This window comes from Leopardus geoffroyi, chromosome A1 (genome assembly GCF_018350155.1).
Source record: "Leopardus geoffroyi isolate Oge1 chromosome A1, O.geoffroyi_Oge1_pat1.0, whole genome shotgun sequence".
NCBI lineage: Eukaryota > Metazoa > Chordata > Mammalia > Carnivora > Felidae > Leopardus > Leopardus geoffroyi.
This window is the reverse complement of record NC_059326.1, coordinates 238,669,015-238,687,580: the sequence shown is the minus strand read 5'-3', so window position 1 is coordinate 238,687,580 and position 18,566 is coordinate 238,669,015. Positions and strand designations below refer to the sequence as shown.

At 62.5% G+C, this 18,566-nt stretch overlaps 1 protein-coding gene across 2 annotated transcripts in view; it reads right to left on the bottom strand.

Moving 5' to 3' along the window:
* The window catches only part of LPCAT1 (lysophosphatidylcholine acyltransferase 1), a 46,338-nt gene extending 31,146 nt beyond the window's left edge, over window positions 1-15,192 (bottom strand). The window contains exon 1 of one of the 2 annotated variants that reach the window (XM_045442972.1): window positions 14,947-15,192. In XM_045442972.1, the coding sequence (XP_045298928.1) occupies window positions 14,947-15,081 (135 nt within the window). In that variant the 5' untranslated portion in view covers window positions 15,082-15,192. Of the gene's footprint in view, window positions 1-13,048; window positions 13,106-14,946 lie in introns of those variants that run through there. The other variant, XM_045442976.1, reaches the window with a different exon arrangement.
* Window positions 15,193-18,566: the final 3,374 nt, after the last annotated feature.

The window sequence follows — 18,566 nt, the reverse complement described above, 5'->3', positions numbered from 1 at the left end:
AACCAGTTTTGGATGGGTTCACTGTCTCCGTGGCCAGTCAGTCGGTCGTATGAATTTTAGCTCCTACAGGCACCCCGCTCTTACTCTGACTCTAACGCCCCTCTTAACTTCTTGAGGTAAAAGCACAGAGCGGTATTTTCAGAAGTGCCCCGTTTCCCGCTGCCACACTGAGAACGCCCAGCTTTCTCCAGCCCCACGGTAAGTTCCGGACGGCTGGCTGCGGGCGCCCCGGACGGCCTTTACACCTGCTGCCCGCGCGGGACGGGCCGAGGGACGACCGGGCAGCAAAGCACGTGAACAGAGCCCGCCAGGAAGTGTTCACGGTGCGAGGGTGCAGCCGCGATGCTGTTCGCCCGCCATCAGGCCTACCCCTGCTCTGGGCCGACAAAGACGGAACCACACGGGTTCCTGGAGGGCGTGGGAGCGCCAGCCCCGCCCCGTGCCTCTGAGAACCACAGACGGGGACCGGGACGGGGCGGCGAGGGGTCCCCGGGGGGCGGCGCCCCGCTCCCTCCAGGGTTGACCCAGACCCGCCCGGTACCCCAAGTCAGGGCACGCGTGCCGCTCCTCACGTTGTTAACGACACGTGTTCCCGTGGGTGGCCAGCAGCTGTTGGAGCCGGGACACAGCACGTGAGTGACCACAACTGACCGTGACGACAATTTGCGCACGTCTTACACGCACCCTGAGAATACCACCTGGTTTCCGAGTTTCACGGCGAGCGGGGAGGGGGCGTGTGAGTGCCCAGCACGGGCCGGGGCCCTCAGCTCACAGACGGGGCTCGTGCACAGTGTGGTGAGTGAGCGTCACAGGCCTGCAGTGACCGCCTGGCTGGGCCTGAAGGACGGGGAGAAGGTGGACACGGGTTTACGAGGGCCACGTGAGCGGCTTGGGGAAGGCGAGCACCTTCGGGGGGCCCATGGGGTGCGGGCGGGCCCCGGCCACCTGGGCTAAGACCCCGTGTGTTTCCCGGGCTGCTCCCCAGGACCCCGTGACCCTGCCTGGACCTTGCCCCAGCCCTGGGCCCACGTGATGTCCACTGGGCTCAGCCCTGCCCCGGAGAGGCAAACGGTCCCCAGAAGGGGCAGGACTCGGAAGGCTTCCTGCAGCCTCTTCCAGAACGTTCTGTGGGCTATGGCCACTTCTGAATTCCAGGCTACCGGCTGGCTGGACCTCCTGTCCCCTTGCATCTTCTGGCCCACCTGCGTCCTTCCCAGGCCCGGCCACCTCCCGGTGCCCTCGCTGTCCGCCATGCCCTGTGCCCAGCCTGTCGGAGCACACTCAGAGTTTCCAGCCACAGGACCACAGGCAGGGCAGCCATGTCGGCCACACGGACGTTCTCAAGTGTGCTGGGGCCGAGGAAACGCGTGCTCAGAACGTCCTGGCTGGACTGGAAAACAAACAGGGCCACAAGCAGACGAAAGGGGCCAACTGGGCTGTTTCCAGGCAGTTCCGGCTCAACGTTCGGGAGGCACTGTAATTAGCAACTAGGCTGGCCACGGTATTTCCTTCCCGGAGCCAGTGGGGGGTGTCCCATTCCCCAGTGGGAGTGCGCCGGGAGGCAGAGGGGGGCCCCGGGGCGAGAGCGGGTCTCCGCTCCCCACAATCTGAGTAAGACCCAGCTCTGTGCTGGACTCCCTGGCTGGGGAGTGCCCGCTCCCACCGGAGCCCCGCTCAGGGCGGCCCTGGGCGGGAGGGCGGGGTCAGTGGGGCCTCAGGCAGAGAATGCTAGCCTTGCCCCCAGCAATGGCACAGGGCGGGGGCCAGGGGCAGCAGGGGCACACGGGGAGGAACGCTGCAGACCAAGCAGGAAAAGGCTGCTAACACGGGACCCGCGTCCCCTCCAAGATGCTCCGAGGGCTGCGGCCTGTCCCTGTCGGGAGCCCCAGTCACCCTCCAAAGTGCCAGGCCGGCCCTCCCATGAGCTGAGGGTTTATAACCCAGTCCCAGGGGGGCCCGCGGTGACAGTCCCTGGCTGAGTCGGTTCACGCTCCTTGGAAGCTGGCTTAGATACACGGTCCCATCGGAAAGGGGTCCCCAGGAACAGACGCTGCCCTCCAGGTTCACGGTTGCCCTGAGTCACAGAGCAGCTGTTCTGGCCCGGTATGCTCTGTCTGGAGTCCCCGCTAGAGCAGACCCAGGCGCCAAGAGACCCTCACGGCCGCCTGCAGGCTCCCAGCACTATTTCCTGCCAGAGGGAACCAGGGCTCCTGGACAAAGGCACTCCCAGCGGGGGCAGAAAACGTGGAAGGGGTACCTGGAACCCAGCGGCACAGCGGAGATGGGGAAGGCAGGCAGAGGTCCCTGGGCCCGGGAGCCCCGGCGGCAGACATGCCACTGTGACCACGGTAAGAGCCATCGATGAGGTAATGGAACTTCACACGTGCTCACAAGTCCATCAACCAGGCGCCCACGCCCCACCTCACTGGGGGCCTCCACGGACCCCAGGAGACCAGCTCCGAGTGGCACCTGGGCCAACAAGGACGAAGAATCAGGCATCGTGCTGTCCATCCCGAGACTGTCCCCACGGGCTTCCGGAACCCCACCACTCGCACACACCCATGTGAAGGGGCCTGTGTGGACGGAGACAGATATGTGAGCCGGGCGCCGTGTGGATGAGCCACGTGACAAGCCAACAGAAACAGAGCCTCCTGATTCTGGATCAGAAGACACGGGAGACACAGGGAGGCGATCGGTAAAACGCAGAGCAAGACGCTCAGGGACAAAAGCCCCAAACACACCGTAAGAAAATAAAAGCAAGGAGCTGGAAGGAGGCTCCGGGGTTGATGCCCGCGGTCCTGCTCGAGACACATGCGCACCCGGGAGCATCTACAGGTCAAGTCTGGGCTTTGCTTGCGGATCAGTGAGACCACGGAGAGAGCGGGCGTCGGCGAGACCAGAGTGGCCGGAAGTTGGCGACTGCTGAGGTGGGCGAGGGTGGGCACGGGGCTCACTACGTTTTCTCTGCTTCAGTGTTAGGGGCTGAACCGTGGGCCCACAACCCCCAGCCCGCCTCCCGACGTGCCCGTACTGAAGACAGGGCCTTGGAAAGGGTATTAAGGTACAATCAGGTCACCAGAGCAGACCCTAATTCCATAGGACAGGTGTCCTTATATGAAGAGGAGACTAGGTTACAGACACACACAGAGGGACGGCTGGTGAGGACTCACGGAAGTCACAGCACCTCCACGCCAAGGAGAGAGGCCTCAGGAGGAACCCACTCTGCCCAGCCCGGGTCTCGGGCTCCCAGCTCCCAGGACCGGGACAGATAAACGCCTGCTCTTAAAGCTGCAGGTCTGTGGGGTCAGCACCCGAGCACACACACCGGTGTCCGTCTCAAACCTCCCATAGGAAGACGGTTCTAATGTAAAACGTTCCCCGATTCTCAGTGGGCTCACCGGATCCGTGGTCTGGAGCTGTGGTCACAACACCCCCGCTCAGACTCACCTGGCGGCCACTCCCTCCTCTCTGCCAAGGCCATGAAGGCCACCAGGACCGCCGACATCATCGTCACGCAAGCTGGTCCAAGCGCCTTGTGTTTCACAATCAACACAGAACCGCCGACAGGGTGCACGAGAGACAAAGACCTCGGGTGCACACGAGGAAGGGTCCCCGGTGTCTCCACCTGTGCCGCCCTGTGGCAGGCCAGGTCACTGCAGTGACACGTGTCCTCGCAGGGCGTGCACAGGCTGGCCAGGCACCGAGATACCGTGCGCCCCCAGTGCACACCGAGGGACCCCAGCCCGCGGTGCAAGGTGCTATCGGGGGGAGGGCAGGTTGCAGGGAGAGCGGGTTCCAGGGCCAGCGTGCTTCAACTGCAGAAAGGATAATCACCACCATCCAAAGGACACAAGAACGTGTTCCCAAATGCACTAAGGAAAGACGCACCCTCCGTGTGATTTGAGAAAACCGGAGACACACGCGGAGGCACCTGCCAGCCACACACAGTGACACACGATCCTAGCCTGCACTTAGTTCCACCCAGCGGCTTAGAAAGTCTCGGGGAATGACGCTCACACACGGCGAGCACCCCATCAGCCCGCAGGCCACACACACCCCTCCTGGAGGCTGCTGGACACACAGACGAACGAGAAAGCGAACGTGGGAGACCACAGCTCGGCACCCGTGGCCATGAGGCTGAACACAGGGCCCCGGGGCCCACCGGCTGTGGTGGAGGCCAGGTGCACCTGGGGTCCTGCGAACAATCGTCCTCTCCCACGAAGCTGTGCGACAAGGCGCTACGGGTGACAGCTCAGGGAGCCTGTGTGTGCAGCTGGCGGGCCCAGCTCCCCGGGAGCCGCTCGCGCGGGTGTTGCTGCTGACAGCACAGCCGGATGGTGCCACCAGGGGACACTGAGCCGATGGTCACTGTGTGACAGGTGCTGGTGGCCAGCCAGAGGGAGGAGCTTCGGGGATGGACCAGAAGGGACCGGATCCCGGGGGAGGAGCTTCGGGGATGGACCAGAAGGGACCGGATCCCGGGGGAGGAGCTTCGGGGATGGACCAGAAGGGACCGGATCCCGGGGGAGGAGCTTCGGGGATGGACCAGAAGGGACCGGATCCCGGGGGAGGAGCTTCGGGGATGGACCAGAAGGGACCGGATCCCGGGGGAGGAGCTTCGGGGATGGACCAGAAGGGACCGGATCCCGGGGGAGGAGCTTCGGGGATGGACCAGAAGGGACCGGATCCCGGGGGAGGAGCTTCGGGGATGGACCAGAAGGGACCGGATCCCGGGGGAGGAGCTTCGGGGATGGACCAGAAGGGACCGGCTTCTGGGGGAAGAGCTTCAGGGACAGACCCGAGGGGACCGGCTCCCGGGGGAGGAGACAGGGCTACCACCTCCACATCAGTTAGACCCCAGTGTTCGGACGGCACGTTCTTCCAGAACAACAGAGCCCAATGAGCGCAGGGAAGGGAGACGATCACGAAGGAGCGAGGCCCGGGGGGATGGTGGAGCCTGGATTAATGGGGGTGCTACAAATACAGTGAACACGGGAGAGGGTCCGGGGGGACCACGGGCACCCTGAGCGGGCAGTGAGGTGCCATCTGAGCGGTGGCCTGCCCACACCCAGCAGGACGGGCTCCCAGGGCCAAGCAGGGAAGTCCCAGACTTGTGGACACTGGGGGGCTCCCAGCCCAGAGACCCAGCTCACTGGCTGAAGGGACGCCTCAGGACCAAGTCCCCGAAGGGCTGCAGTTCCGGGAGCCACACTGAGAGGGAACCAGCTAGCCCCATCAGGTAGGCCCGGTGGCTCAGGGGTTAGCGGGGGCTCATCTTCTGAAAAGAGCCTGCACAGGGCTCAGGGGCTGAGGGCACCCTGGCGTCTGGGGTGGGTCTTGTAGTTTCCTCACACAGCACCCTGGGGGGCTGGCCTGGGTCGCTCCAGGCTCTTCCCACGAGGAGAGGAGAGATGAGACACACGGAGTCTGCAGAAAGATCGCCAGGGCAACGTGGGATAAACAGAGGAGAACCCTACCTGGGGAATCGCTCTCTTCTCTTTGCTGTCACTTACTTAAAAATTCGAAAGCAAGTTGTTTTCGAAAATCCTGATTTAGAACAGACAGAATATTCCGAAACTGGGAAGCCAATGCCCAATGTCCCCCCGCCCCCCGAGCCTGGTCAAGGAGGGAAGCGGTCCGCAGAGCCATGTCCCCTGGGGCCAGTGTCCCCCGACACAGCAACAAAACACATACATCTACCTTTCCTTCTAAAGAACTTAGAAAACGTACACCAACTGTCACAGGAGAGCCATCAGCTGGCAGTCCAGTGCTTCCCTGCACAAACCCCCGGCCTCGGAGCCTCGGAAGGAGAGTGGCCACGCGGACCCAGCGCCCTACAGATGCCTGCCCAGCAAGCCAACCTCAGAAAGCACATCCCCTCTGTGTCCCCACAGGCGGACGGAGCAGGGGACGGGGAGCACGCTGTGCCCCAAACGCACGCGGCAGGGGTGGGGATAACCACCTCCTTCCAGTAGCTTCCCTACTGGAAAGCAGACAGAGGAAGCCGCGCCCTGAACCGTGCTGCGATGCTCCCACGTCCTCACGCGCGGCTGCTCTCACGCAAAGACTCCCCTCCACGAAAAGACAAAACACAGAGCGAGGCTAGAAATCTGGGGCGGGGGCGGCGCAGGGACGTGGGGGTCACGTCGGAGGCACAGCTCTGTCTTCACTGGGCCTCCTGCGTGACTGTCATTCTGTTTACTCTGGTGTCAAATCCCCATCGGACTGACCGTCCTTTCCTGGCTGATGTGTGCAGGTGACGGTCTTCTCGCCCCTGGGCTCCCACGGTCCCTCACTCTGAAGCCGTCTGTCCGGCCGTGTGACTGTCGGGCCACGCTCACCGCTACACAGAAGCTATTTTTTCTCAGCTCTCCCACTCAAACCTAAAATTAAATACAGCGTTCCTGAAACCTGCTTTTTCCCTCAACCCACAGGCAGCCCCAGTCCTGTCCGTCCGGCGCCCCGGTCCTGTCTGTCCAGGAGCTTTCAAACCTCATCTCGAGCACACTCACCCAACCTGGAGTTTCTGCAAAAGGACAGTCTTTCGGTAATTCACTCTGAGTTTACAACCTGCAACGCAGTCCAACGGCAGAGCCGTTTTCCCAGACACACACACACACACACACACACACCGTGCCTGACACGCTGGACGGCTGGCTCGTGTGCGGTTCCCTGTGGGATCAGAGTTGCTCTGTCCACGGCACCCCGGGGCACGCACCCCGTAACCAAGGGAATCTGCACTCCACGGTCCTCCTCACTTGCCCTTTGACGAGCGTCTGAGGGCCCGGGGGCGGAGGTCAGAGCCTTGCAGGGGCTCAGGCCCGTGTCTGGTCTGTCACCAGGCACCAGGCACTTCATGGGGCCCCGTGTGCAGGCCCCCGGCACCAGGGCCCACACACAGTCCAGCTGGCGAGAGAGGCGTGAAGCCAAGTGCGTGGTCAGCGGGCAGCCAGGAGGGCAGTTCAGGGCCCCCGGTGAATGTGGCAGAGACAGAGGCACGGGGGGCCCCGAGGGGGCGGGCAGGGCACTCGGGGACATCAGGAGATGCCTGCCACACAGACTCCAGGTCCCCAGGAAAAACCACCAGGGGCTGGGCCCCCAGGCAGGGGAGGGACGCAGCGGCCGGTGGAGAAAGTCCTGGGAAAGCAGGGACCTCGGTGTCCCTGCTGCACAGACAAGAGAATGAAGGACCGGACGGGCCTGGGGGCAGAGAGGAAGACGGACCCCTGCCGCACTGTCACTGTCACGGCCACCACCTCAGCTGCCCAGGCTCCCCCGCTGGCGCTCAGCCCTGAGAGCACGCTGCCGGGCAGCGGCACGATGCCCCCTCCACTGAAGACCCGCTCCTACCTGAGCACCTCTGAGCTCCCAGGGCCCCTCGTGTGCTCCCATCTCCCCCCAGTCTGGGCTTCCCTGAGCTCTCGTCGGGGCCACATCAGGGTTTCAGCCCAAGTGCACCTGCAGAGAGCCCTGGGGGCGGGGGGGGGGCAGCGGCTGGGGCTAGGAGTAGGCAGAACACATGCGCTGGAGAACAAGTTCACTGGGCCAGCGCACACACGCCAAGTGTCTATCGCGAGCCAGAGCCAGCATGCTCCCGACGCCCACACGGAATGCACACCAGTGGGGACAGCCCTGGCTGGCTCACAGCCCTGCGGGCAGCGGCAGGCGGGGGAGAGGGCTGGCCTGCGGGCAGGGGTGGGGAGGGGAGGGAGCACCTATCCTCCAGGGAAGGGGACGGGAGAGCTCCCCGCTACCTGGTGGGGTTTAAGGAAAGACAAGAAGTGCAGGGCCCTGCGTGGGGGGAGGCGGCGGTTGTGGGTGTTCGTGGCCGGCCCCTCCAGGCTCAGATGGCCAGCAAACGCCCTCGGCCTCCGGCCTCCGCCTCTCCTCGCCCCTCCCACCCACGGAGTTTCACGCAAAATCTCATTTCCTCAGGGTCTTCAGGACCCCTGAGCTAGAGCCCAGAGCTCTGCCCCCGGTCCCTGTGACTCCACGCTGCCGATCCTGTGCCCCCCGCCCCCAGACGTGAAATTCCAGGCAGGCCAGAGGCCCTTCACGGGTCCCGGGTCACCCTGAGAACTTAGCGCCCCGGCCTGGCTTTCTTGGCAGGTGCTCAGGAACAGACCAGTGGGACAGAAGCAGAAACACCATAGAGAGTGAGATTTCTGGGCTGGACGTTCCACTCTAGGGACGAGGCTCACATCCAGAGCAGGAATTGGCCCCAGATCCCTATTTAAAGACTGTAGGAACTCAGCGACAACTGACCTGTTTCCACAGGCGTCTCACCTGTGGGGCCAGGACACCCTGTAATTACACATCCTCAGAAAGGGAGCTTTCCAGGCACAGAGCTCCCACCTACAGGGGCAGGAGCCCTCTCCCCCACAGATGGGTACAAGCCCAGGCTGGGAGCACAGCTGGAGGGGGACACGTCCTGGTGAGGCGCTGGGGGGGGGGGGAGGGGGCGGCACATCCTGGTGAGGGAGGGACTGGGAGGGGAGGGCCGCCCCGCCCCCAGAGGCACAGTGCCTCCCCCAACCTAAGGGGTCAAGGGGAGGGACCAGGACCTGACCAACCAACCAGGGAGTAGGCGGGAGCAGGGAGGGAGCACGGAGAAGGCCCCCTGTCCCTGTCTGCTGAGCAAAGGAGGCTCAGAAGCAAAGCACAGGGTCAGAATGCAGCGGGGCCTTTGGGCATGAGCACCTGAGTCCCCGTGCTCCAGCCGCACCAGGAGCTGTGAGCTAACCTGCCCACGAAGCGTCTGCTCCTCCCACAGCTGCTGCCCCGGGACACAGCAGGGCCGGGCCCTGAAGCTCAGTCCTGACAAAGTGACGCTCAGGTCAGGTCCATCCATCCAAGGACACAGCCCGCAGCTCCTAACAGCAGGGTCTCAGGTCGGGGCGTGTCCTGGCACGGAAGGGGGCGCAAGGGTCCTGGGGAGCAGCTTACCGTTGCTCGCCTCACAGTCAGGACCGCTTCAGCCACGAGCAGAGCAGAGCAGAGCGCAGTCCGAGGGGCAGGGAACGTGCGAGGGGCACCAACCTGCCCTGCCCAGTGGGGGCCTCAGGGCTGGCGTGCGGCAGGGAGGCAGAAGACTGAGAAAAATAAGTAACTGTCAATCCTCCCTCCCTCCCCTCCCCAGACGCACCTGAGAGGCACAGACACGGTCCCCCCAGCTGCTCACCCCCACAGACACACCTGGCCTTGCGCCCCAGGAAATCCCTTATCTCTAGGGCCCTCAGCAGGATCTGAATAGAAGAATCTTGAAATTCAAGAGCTGAAGCACTTCCAGAGGCTTCCAATCGTTCGGCAAATATCCACAGAGCCTGTGGGGCCCAGGGTCATAGCACATCCTCAGTCCCTCGCAAGGGGCCCCTCCTGGAGCCCTACGATGCCCTGCCTCCAGCTGCAGACACCCCCGTCCAGGCACCTCCTACCCCACTCCCCTCACAGACCGAGCGCCCCCAGGACATCTCCGCTCAACCTCACCCCCAACAGCTGGCTTCCCCAAAATGATGGCTCCAGGGCACCATCTGCGGGAAGCTCCTGGGGAACCTCCAGGCCCTGTCCCCCAACTGCAGGGAGCCCCTTAACCACATGCCGCCTCCAGCCCCCAGCTGTGTGAGTCCCTCTCCAGCTGCAAGGAGACTCGAGGGTACATTCTGTCCCCCCCCCCCCCCCAGCTGTAGGGAGCTCCCAAAGCATCCTGGCTGTCTGCCCACCCAGATGTAGGGAGGATCCTGCCTCTGTCCCCCCAGATGTAGGGAGGATCCTGGCTCTGACCCCCCAGCTGCAGGGAGGATCCTGGCTCTGACCCCCCAGGTGTAGGGAGCTCCCAGAGCATCCTGGCTCTCCCCCTCCACCAGATGTAGGGAGGATCCTGCCTCTGTCCCCCCAGATGTAGGGAGGATCCTGGCTCTGACCCCCCAGAGGTAGGGAGGATCCTGGCTCTGACCCCCCAGCTGCAGGGAGGATCCTGGCTCTGACCCCCCAGCTGCAGGGAGGATCCTGGCTCTGTCGCCCCAGGTGTAGGGAGCTCCCAGAACATCCTGGCTGTGTCCTCCCTCAGATGTAGGGAGGATCCTGCCTCTGACCCCCCAGCTGCAGGGAGCTCCCGGCCCACCGTAACACTTTCGGGGTGAGGGTGGGTCTCACACCAAGCCTGGCAGGGGTGGAGAGGGGCCTGGGAGCTCACTACCCCAACTACCCTGGGGAAGGGGAAGTGTGGAGTGGGCTGGTCCAAGCGCTCCTGGGCACAGCACGCAAAAGCCGCCGGGACAGGATGGGAGGGCGTGGGGTGGGGGCCGGAGGCAACAGTGGCCGTGGCTGCTCTGGGGGGCGGGGGAGGGGGACTCTGAGCTTGGGAGCTGCTGAGCTCCGTGGGCCCACGAGGACGTAGAGCTCGTGAGTCACGTGGCACAGAAGTGACTAAGGACTCAACTCCTTCCTGCTGGTGAGAGACTTAGCGCCACAGGGACGGGGTTCTGCTGTGGGCCCTGCGCTGGGAACATTCAGGGCCTGATCCCAACCAGGCCCTCAGCCCTGGGATTCCCAGCTGTCTTGGAGCAGGGTCCCTTCTGGGCATGCTCTATATGGAGCAGACCTGCCCTCCAGGCCTCAGGGACTCTGTCTGAGCCCGGCTCTGTGCCCCCGTCCTACGGGTTTCAAATATTAACACTGCTAAAGATGCTCTTCGGAAAGACTTTATGTGGGAAAAGAAATCACCACACTGGCTCTAACACGGAAGTGAGACTCGTGGGAGTAAAAAGGCCACGGTGTCCAGGCACCCGGAACACGTCCCACGCGTGAGCACTGATGGAGCCAGTGGCTCTGCCCAGGCCGGTCCCTGGCAGCTTCGTGGGGCATCAGCAGGTGTGAGAGAACCGAGGGGACCCTGTGCTGGAAGAGGCAGGTGCCACTGCTGCGTCTGCGTTTAAGGGCAGCATTTATTTATTTATTTATTATTTTTTTTTCAACGTTCATTTATTTTTGAGACAGAGAGAGACAGAGCATGAACAGGGGAGGGGCAGAGACAGAGGGAGACACAGAATCGGAAACAGGCTGCAGGCTCTGAGCGGTCAGCACAGAGCCCGACGCGGGGCTCGAACTCATGGGCCGTGAGACCACGACCTGAGCCGAAGTCCTGAAGTCCTGAAGTCGGACGCTTAACCGACCAAGCCACCCAGGCTTGCATTCGAAGAGACAGCCAGTCCCCGAGGGCAGGGCTCATGGGCACTGAGCCTGCCTGGGCGTCCGGGGACCTCGGAGTCTACTCACCTGGGACACCAGGACGGGCGTGGGGCCTCCACCCCCTGCCTCGGGGGCTGCGCTGCCCGGCCAGCGGCAAGGACGCTGCACCTTACTGGGCTACACGTGCACCAATGGAGGCCGTGCTCTCAGGCTCCCAGGGCCCCGCTCCAGAGCCTCAGACTCCCAGGCATCTGGGGGGGGCCCCGGGCCCTGCTGCAGCCGGCCCTCTGTGTCTTCCCACGTGACGCCTGCTGTCCTGGAAATCCTCATTCCCATGTTACGTTCCTCCCGGCTTTCCATTGCCACCCGCGGCTCACGAACACCAGAGTCAAGCTGCCCTCCCCTCTACCCACCCCTTTGCGCTCTTCAGCAGAGCAGTCTCGTGCGTGGAGTACCCAGACAGAGGGGCAGCGGGAGCATTGGGGTGGGTGCCCGGAAGCCTGGCAGGTCAGAGAAGCAGCTGGAAGCCACCAGGCCTGGAAGTGTGCGGGGTGTGGGACCCCCGGCCCCAGGAGGGCCACACCTGACTCGGGATGCAGGCTGAAACCAGGGGCACCTGCTGCTTGCCTGCCTGCCTGCCTCCCTCCCTCCCTCTTCTTTCCTTCCTTCCTTCCTTCTTTTCTTTCCTTTTTTTTTTTTCTTCCCTCCTTCTTTTCTTTCTTTCCTCCCTTCCCTTTTCTCTTTCTTTCTTTCCTTCTTTCTTTTTCTTTCTTTCTTTCTTTCTTCCCATCTTTCTTTCTTTCTTTCTTTCTTTCCCCTTCCTTCCTTCCTTCCTTCCTTCCTTCCTTCCTTCATCAAAACTCATGTATTTGGACAGAACTTGGAGACAAAGATCACCTGCCTGTGGGAAATTAAAACTGCACACAGGCCTCCCTGCAAATGTGCTGGGTCGGAGCCTGTCCCTGCGTTCAGCCTTCATGGCAATGCTCTCTGTGGATCTAACTGGGAGAGGGTGAACCCCGCAGTGTCCTCACATAAAGGACTCCGTTCCAAGGTGTAAAGGAAGCCAGACTGCTTTCTGGGAAGTACATTCTAACCCTAACCCTGGCCCAGGTCACAGGAGTTCAGAAATGAGGAAACATCAGAGCTGGAAGTGGGGTGCACTCGCACCTGGGGGTTCCAACAGGAAGTAACCCCCAACACCCAGGTGACAGACACCGCTTTGGGACTCCCAAAACAGCAAATCACCACGAGGCTAACCAATTCCGTGCTATTCAGTTTTCATGTCTTAACGACTTATTTTCTGCCCAAAGAGATACTTAAGCTCCTTGCTAAATCTGCTACTAAATGACAGATGGCCTGGTCATTAGCCTGCAGGTGACTAACAGCCCCTCCCCAGCGGCACAGGTGAGGGCAGGCGCCCTCACCGCCTTCCCTTCACTCGGAATTTAGGTGAGTCTCTGAGCAGCCCTTGGCTGTCTCAGTCACTGCTGGATCGGTTTATTTACTAATTCGGGAGGCAGGCTTTGTATGCTTGCACAGGCTAGTTTCCTCTGTGGAAACCTTTGCATAATACGGTGCAGAGAAGTGAAAAGCTTCACAGAGAAGTAAAAAGCTTCGCAAAGCACTGCTTTGTGAAAAGCAAAATGTTTCTGCAAAGCGAAACTCGGAAGTTAGCATTTACAAGTTACATACTCCGGACCACACTGGGGACAGCTGAACAGTAACCACAGCTTTGCCACCAACGTATAAATACACCACGATGATTCTGGCGAATATTCTGACACGGCCTCTGAAAGAGCGCAACCGGGTGTATACAAAGTAACCTTCCCTTCCTGAGGGGCTGAAACAGTCCGCTCACCTGTTCTTTCTTGAGTGTGTTCCAGAAGCTGTGAGCCAACATCTAAAACCAGTATCTCTGCCTGGCGCTAAAGAACAGCTCCTAGAGCTGCTCCAAACCCCGGAGGCTCCACGACCCTGCGACCGGGGCCTGAGGGGTGTGGGGGAGTTCTGGCCCGGCTCTTACATCCGGCCCCCTTCGCTCGTTCACTCACTCTACAGCTAGCTGAGTGTCTACAGTGCACCTCGCCTAAGCAGTAAGCACGTAGCGTGGGACAGGACAGACCTGGCCCCTGTCCGTCCACAGTAACGGGGGCGAGGCTGCAAAAGTGACAGGGACGCAGAGGTAGGAGGCACAGGCAGGAAGATGCAGGCTTGCAGCAGCTGGCGCCCAGGGGTCAGGCTGCAGGTGGGGCAGGGCCTTGGAAGCCACCCGGAAGAAGAGTCAGGGCTCAGTCCCAGGGTCGCCCTCAGAGGGTTCAGAGCCACGGATCACAGGCGCGAGGGGGGTCGGCCGGTGGGGGGGCCATTCAGGAGCCCAGAGGAAGCTGCTGCGCTCCTAACCCCCTCACAGCTGGGTAGGGCACCGCAGGCGAGGAGTTCGAGTCCGTGAGCCAAGGAACGCAGCAGAGGGGGACCAAAGACCACACGGGCAGGCAGCGACTGGCGTCTGGCTCCAGACAGACACAGGGACAAGGCCCAGGAGCCGACTGGGATGGCCCTGCTTTCTCCCGTCCCCAGAAGGGATGCCACCCGACCTTCTCTCCTCTGTCCTCAATCTTGTGCCCACCCTTCCCTCTCCCACCACAATAACCAAGTCCACCTAGAGGATGCTTCGAGAAAAAGCAGGCAGCCCACGACAACTTCAGACTGGGTTCAAGAACTTTTCACTTTGATATTGTTCCAAGTGAATAACTTTTTGCATTAAAGAAATCTAAGTGTCACCCGAAAAAGTTCTGTCACAGCGGAAAATATACTCTCCGTCAACTGGACAACAGCTAAAGTCCTAAATCTGTACCTGTTTCTATTACGCTTTTGGAGCTAAAGCAAAGGCTGTACTGAGAGGAGTCTTACAGAAACGCGAACACAGTGAACAACCAGAGGCCCAACACTGCCAGGAAGTGCACCCCACCGGGTCAGGGTGCCAGCCCCCACCGGGTCAGGGGGAGGCGCACCCCCACCGGATCAAGGTGGGCGCACCCCACTGGGGGACGCACCCCGCCGGGCCAGGGGGGCGCACCCCCACCGGGTCAGGGAGGGCGCACCCCACCGGGTCAGGGAATGGAGCCCACCTTGGAAACCCTGGATCGATGTGAAGGAAAAGGACCAGTGTGGGGCCCCACTGCCTCCTGCAGGCCCCATCCTCAGCCAGGACCAGAGGGCGCCACGAACAAAACTGCACACTGTTTCCTCCCGTCACGGAACCGAGAGTACATAAAGCCGATTCCGTTACAGACGAACCCGGAGGGACCCCCCTGCACGCTCCGCAGAACACAACTTGCAAACGCAGAGGCGGACATCCTGCCGCTCCCTTCAAGGCACCTCGCGCGGACTCGAACGAGCCACGAGGTCCCCACACAAGAAGCTCATCAAGCGACAAAGTCCCATCCCGGGGGCGGGGGGACCGCGCCTGTCCCTCGTGGGGCCTGCGAGCGGCGGGAAGGGACGCGGGACCGGGGGACCGCGCGGCGCAGAGCGACGGGGATGCAGGGATGGCGGGAAGGGGGCGTGGGGAGAAGGGATGTGGGGCCCGGCCCGGGGGGAGGGGGGGGTGGCGAGCCAGAAGGGACGGGGACGGGGTGAGCGCGGCCAGCGGCAGGGCCGCGTGGGGGTCGCGGGCCGCGGGGGGCGGCGGGGTGGCCGCGGGGCCAGGCCGGCGAGACCCCCTCCCCGGCCGCAGGGGCTCGGGAGCGCACCCACCTGGGCCTTCCGCAGGGCGCCGAGGCGCAGCTCGTGCACGAAGGGGTTCCGCCCCGGGGGCGCCAGCCGCCGCGCGTCGCCGGCCCCCGCGCCGGAGGCGGGGGCGACCCGGGGACCGCGCGCCCGCAGCCTCATGACCGCCGCCCGCCGCAGGGAGCCGGGCGCCGGGCGCAGAGCGGGCGCGGAGCGGGACGCAGAGCGGGCGCGGGGCGCGGGGCGCGGGCCGAGGATGCGCGGCGGCCGGGGCGGGCGGACGCGCAGGCGCAGGCCGGCGGCGGCGTGACGCGGGGGGCGGGGCGGGCGGGCGGGGGGCGCCGGCGGGGCGAGGCCTGGGCGGACGGAGGCGGGGCTTCCCGAGAGCCCCGCCCCCGAGGGCTCGGAGGGCGGCCCCGCCCGCGCCCTGCGCCTGACCTCGGCTCCCGCCCTCCCCCCCCCGCCCACCCGCCCCCACCCGCAGGGGATGGCGGGGCGTCCCGGACCGTCGGTCCTGAAGGGCGCCCAGGCTCCGGCGGCGCCCCTCCCGCAGTGGCCAGACGGCGGGGACCCTCAGGCCGGGCCTGGCCCCCCCGCGCAGCGAGGCCCGCCACGTCGCCCCGTCCCGCGGCAGCCCCCGACGACCCCCAGCCCCAGCCCAAATCCCGAGGGACACGACGAGCCGGGCCGCACGTGCAGAGGCCCGCGCCGACTCTGTCGAAGCTCCACAGGGACGGGCCCAGACCCAGCTCCCGCCGCTTTTCCTGCTTGTCTGCCCTCGCTGGGACCTGACCTCCGTGGGCGGCGGCGGGAGGGAAAGGAGGTTTCCGGGCGCTGCTGCTGGGTCGGTCTGTGCCGGTCCTGGTCGCGAGCTGCACCCCGAGAGCTGGCCTGCCCCGAGACGCACGGTCTCCCACCCGGGCAGTGCCATCCGCTGGAGGGGTGCACAGAGGCATTTGCTGATGGGACCCAGTGGTTCAACGGGGTCGTGAATCAAAGGATTCTTTCTTGTTGGCTCGTTACTCCAGTTCATGGAATTACTCCCTTGCACAAAGGGGAGGCATTTGGGGATCCCTCATTTGTGGCACAGTATTAACTGGGCAAAAGGTATCAAACTTTATGAATTTCTAAAATTTACTGCAAACTCTACGTGGTGAGCAGGGCTAAGTTTCTGTGCGTGACTGTCCTTGTGACCCTGACGGGCAGGAGGTGACCCCTGAAGCAGGCAGCGGGCATGGGTGAGGGAGGGCAACTTGGACACAGTCCAGCAGCCCCCCGGTTCACATGATGCCTGAAATCATGAGGAAGTAGTCTAAATGCTCCCTGCATTGCTCTGGGACTAGGGGAAGGCCAGGCCCTACTGTAGGACTGCCTGGCCATGGGGTCCTGGGTGTGTCCATGCCCTGTGAGGCTCCCCAGCCCTGTCCCTGCTTGGGCAGCAGGTCAGGAAGCGATCAACCCTCTGATAATCTAGCTCATACCCTGGCCAGCTGATACGGTGAAGTGTGACCTTGCTGGGGGCCCTCCTGTGTTTAGATGGAGAGAGGAACACAGGACAAAAGAGAGGCCGGTGACTCTGCGGTGGTCCATGACACCCTCCACAGCCTCACTTATACAGAGGCGAAAGAGTGGGGCGAGGTCCCCAAACCCTTTCGAAGCCTCACGCTGGACTGGGGCAGGTGACCTCTCCTCCAAACCTCACTTCTCAAATCTGGAGAAGAACACTGGTGCAGTGCCCACATTTCTGCTGTGCGTGATGGCAGGGTAGCCCTTGCGGGCTGCAGTGGGCGCTGTTTCCATTGCCTGCGTGGCCGTGGGCACACTGCTGACCTCTGAGCATTCAATTGCCAACTGCCCTGATCACAGACACAAGAGCCCAGCTGGGAGCTGGTGGGACAGTGTGAGAAGCTATCCAGGGACAGGCAACAAGGAGAGGGCTTTTCCACTCCTTCCCAACAAGCAGATCCATGGAGAAACCCCAAAGGCCAACAAGGGGAGAAAACAGCCAGGAGAGCAGGGGTAAGGAGTGGAGGGCCCAGATGGGTGGGTCTGTGGACAGGGAAGGTGAGGAGTCCAGGGCCCAGAAGAGTGAGTCTGTGGAGAGCAGAGGTGAGGAGTGGAGGGCCAAGAAGGGTGAGTCTATGGAGAGCAGGGGTGAGGAGTGGAGGGCCCAGGAGGTGGGTCCATGGAGAGCAAGGGCAAAAGTGAGGAGTGGAGGGCCCTGAAGGGTGGGTCCATGAACAAGAAGGGTGAGGAGTGGAGAGCCCAGAAAGGTGGGTCTATGGAGAGCAGAGGTGAGGAGTGGAGGGCCAAGAAAGGTGAGTCTATGGAGAGCAAGGGTGAAGAGTGGAGGGCCCAGGAGGGTGGGTCTATGGAGAGCAGGGGTGAGGAGTGGAGGGCCAGGAGGGTGGGTCCATGAACAGGAAGGGTGAGGAGTGGAGGGCCCAGGAGGGTGGGTCCATGAACAAGTAGGGTGAGGAGTGGAGGGCCCAAGGGGATGAGTCCAGGGAAGTTCATTGTCTCGCACTGCTTCATACTTTCTTTGCTTCAGTTTTAATCCTGTGATGGAATATTCTAGAAGTCCCAGAGTGTTCTGGAGGCTTGACTAGGAGAAGTTGGGCTTGGGCAAGGGGTTATATGCCGTTTTCTTTCAGTGAAAGGAAAAAGACATTCATCTCTGGGACTTAGTTTCTTAGTTTGGAGAAACTGCCAGCTGGGCCCTCGGACCCAGACTCGGAAGGCAAATCCCGCGGCATTCTCCAGGAACCTTCTGGAACACACCCTGGCGCACAGAGCTGCGGGCCAGGCTCTGGGAAGCGCTAGCGGTGTCCCTGTGGCTCCTTGTTCCTACTCCGCTTCTGTCTGAGGAAGGCAGTTCAGAGAGAAATGTTTCCACAGATGGACCGAGAGCACAGGACATGCTCGCGGGCGTGGGGCTGGGTGTTCTGGGTCTGTTTGCGGAGTTTTAGAGTTATTTACAGATTTCAAGACGTTCTCCTCCATTTCCTTCTGATAATTCTTTTCAGTTCTGCCTTTCATGTTGTTTCCAACCCATCCGCACGTTTTCTCCTCTACACCGAGACCCCGTAGTCGACACCATCATCCGCTCGCCTCCCCGGCCTGTGGCTCCTCTGCGCACGAACACAAGTGCTTGTGAAGCCATTTCCGATGCTCCGTTTCACGGTTTGTTAGTTCCTGGTGGCACCACACTCTTCTAACCGCTGCGCCTCTGGAATCGTGTGCGCTGGTGACCGGTAGGGTGAGTTCCTGTTGCCGCCTCTTTTTAAGTCTGTCCTATTTCGCTAAAAAGTCCACTGGAAGCCTTGTTCTGGAATGTGCTAAGTGCACACTTCACGACAATGTGTTGTAAGGGTACCTGGAGTCTGTTTCAGGTTGGTGCTCTAAGACACACAGACGTGGACGTGGGACAGAGGATGAAGTTTTCCTCGTGCTTCCCTAGGCATGGGGATGGGGTGCTCCCCGGGAGGCACCAGGGGCCGTCAGGAGGCAGCGGGGCGAAGGGGGCAACGCCCTTCACTGCGGCTTCCCCGGGGGACGCAGAGGAGGCCGGGTGAGCAGGGCGGGGGGCAGGTAGAGAGCCCACAGAGAGGAGGGGTGAGTTGGTTTGCACGTGAGAGGCGAGTTAC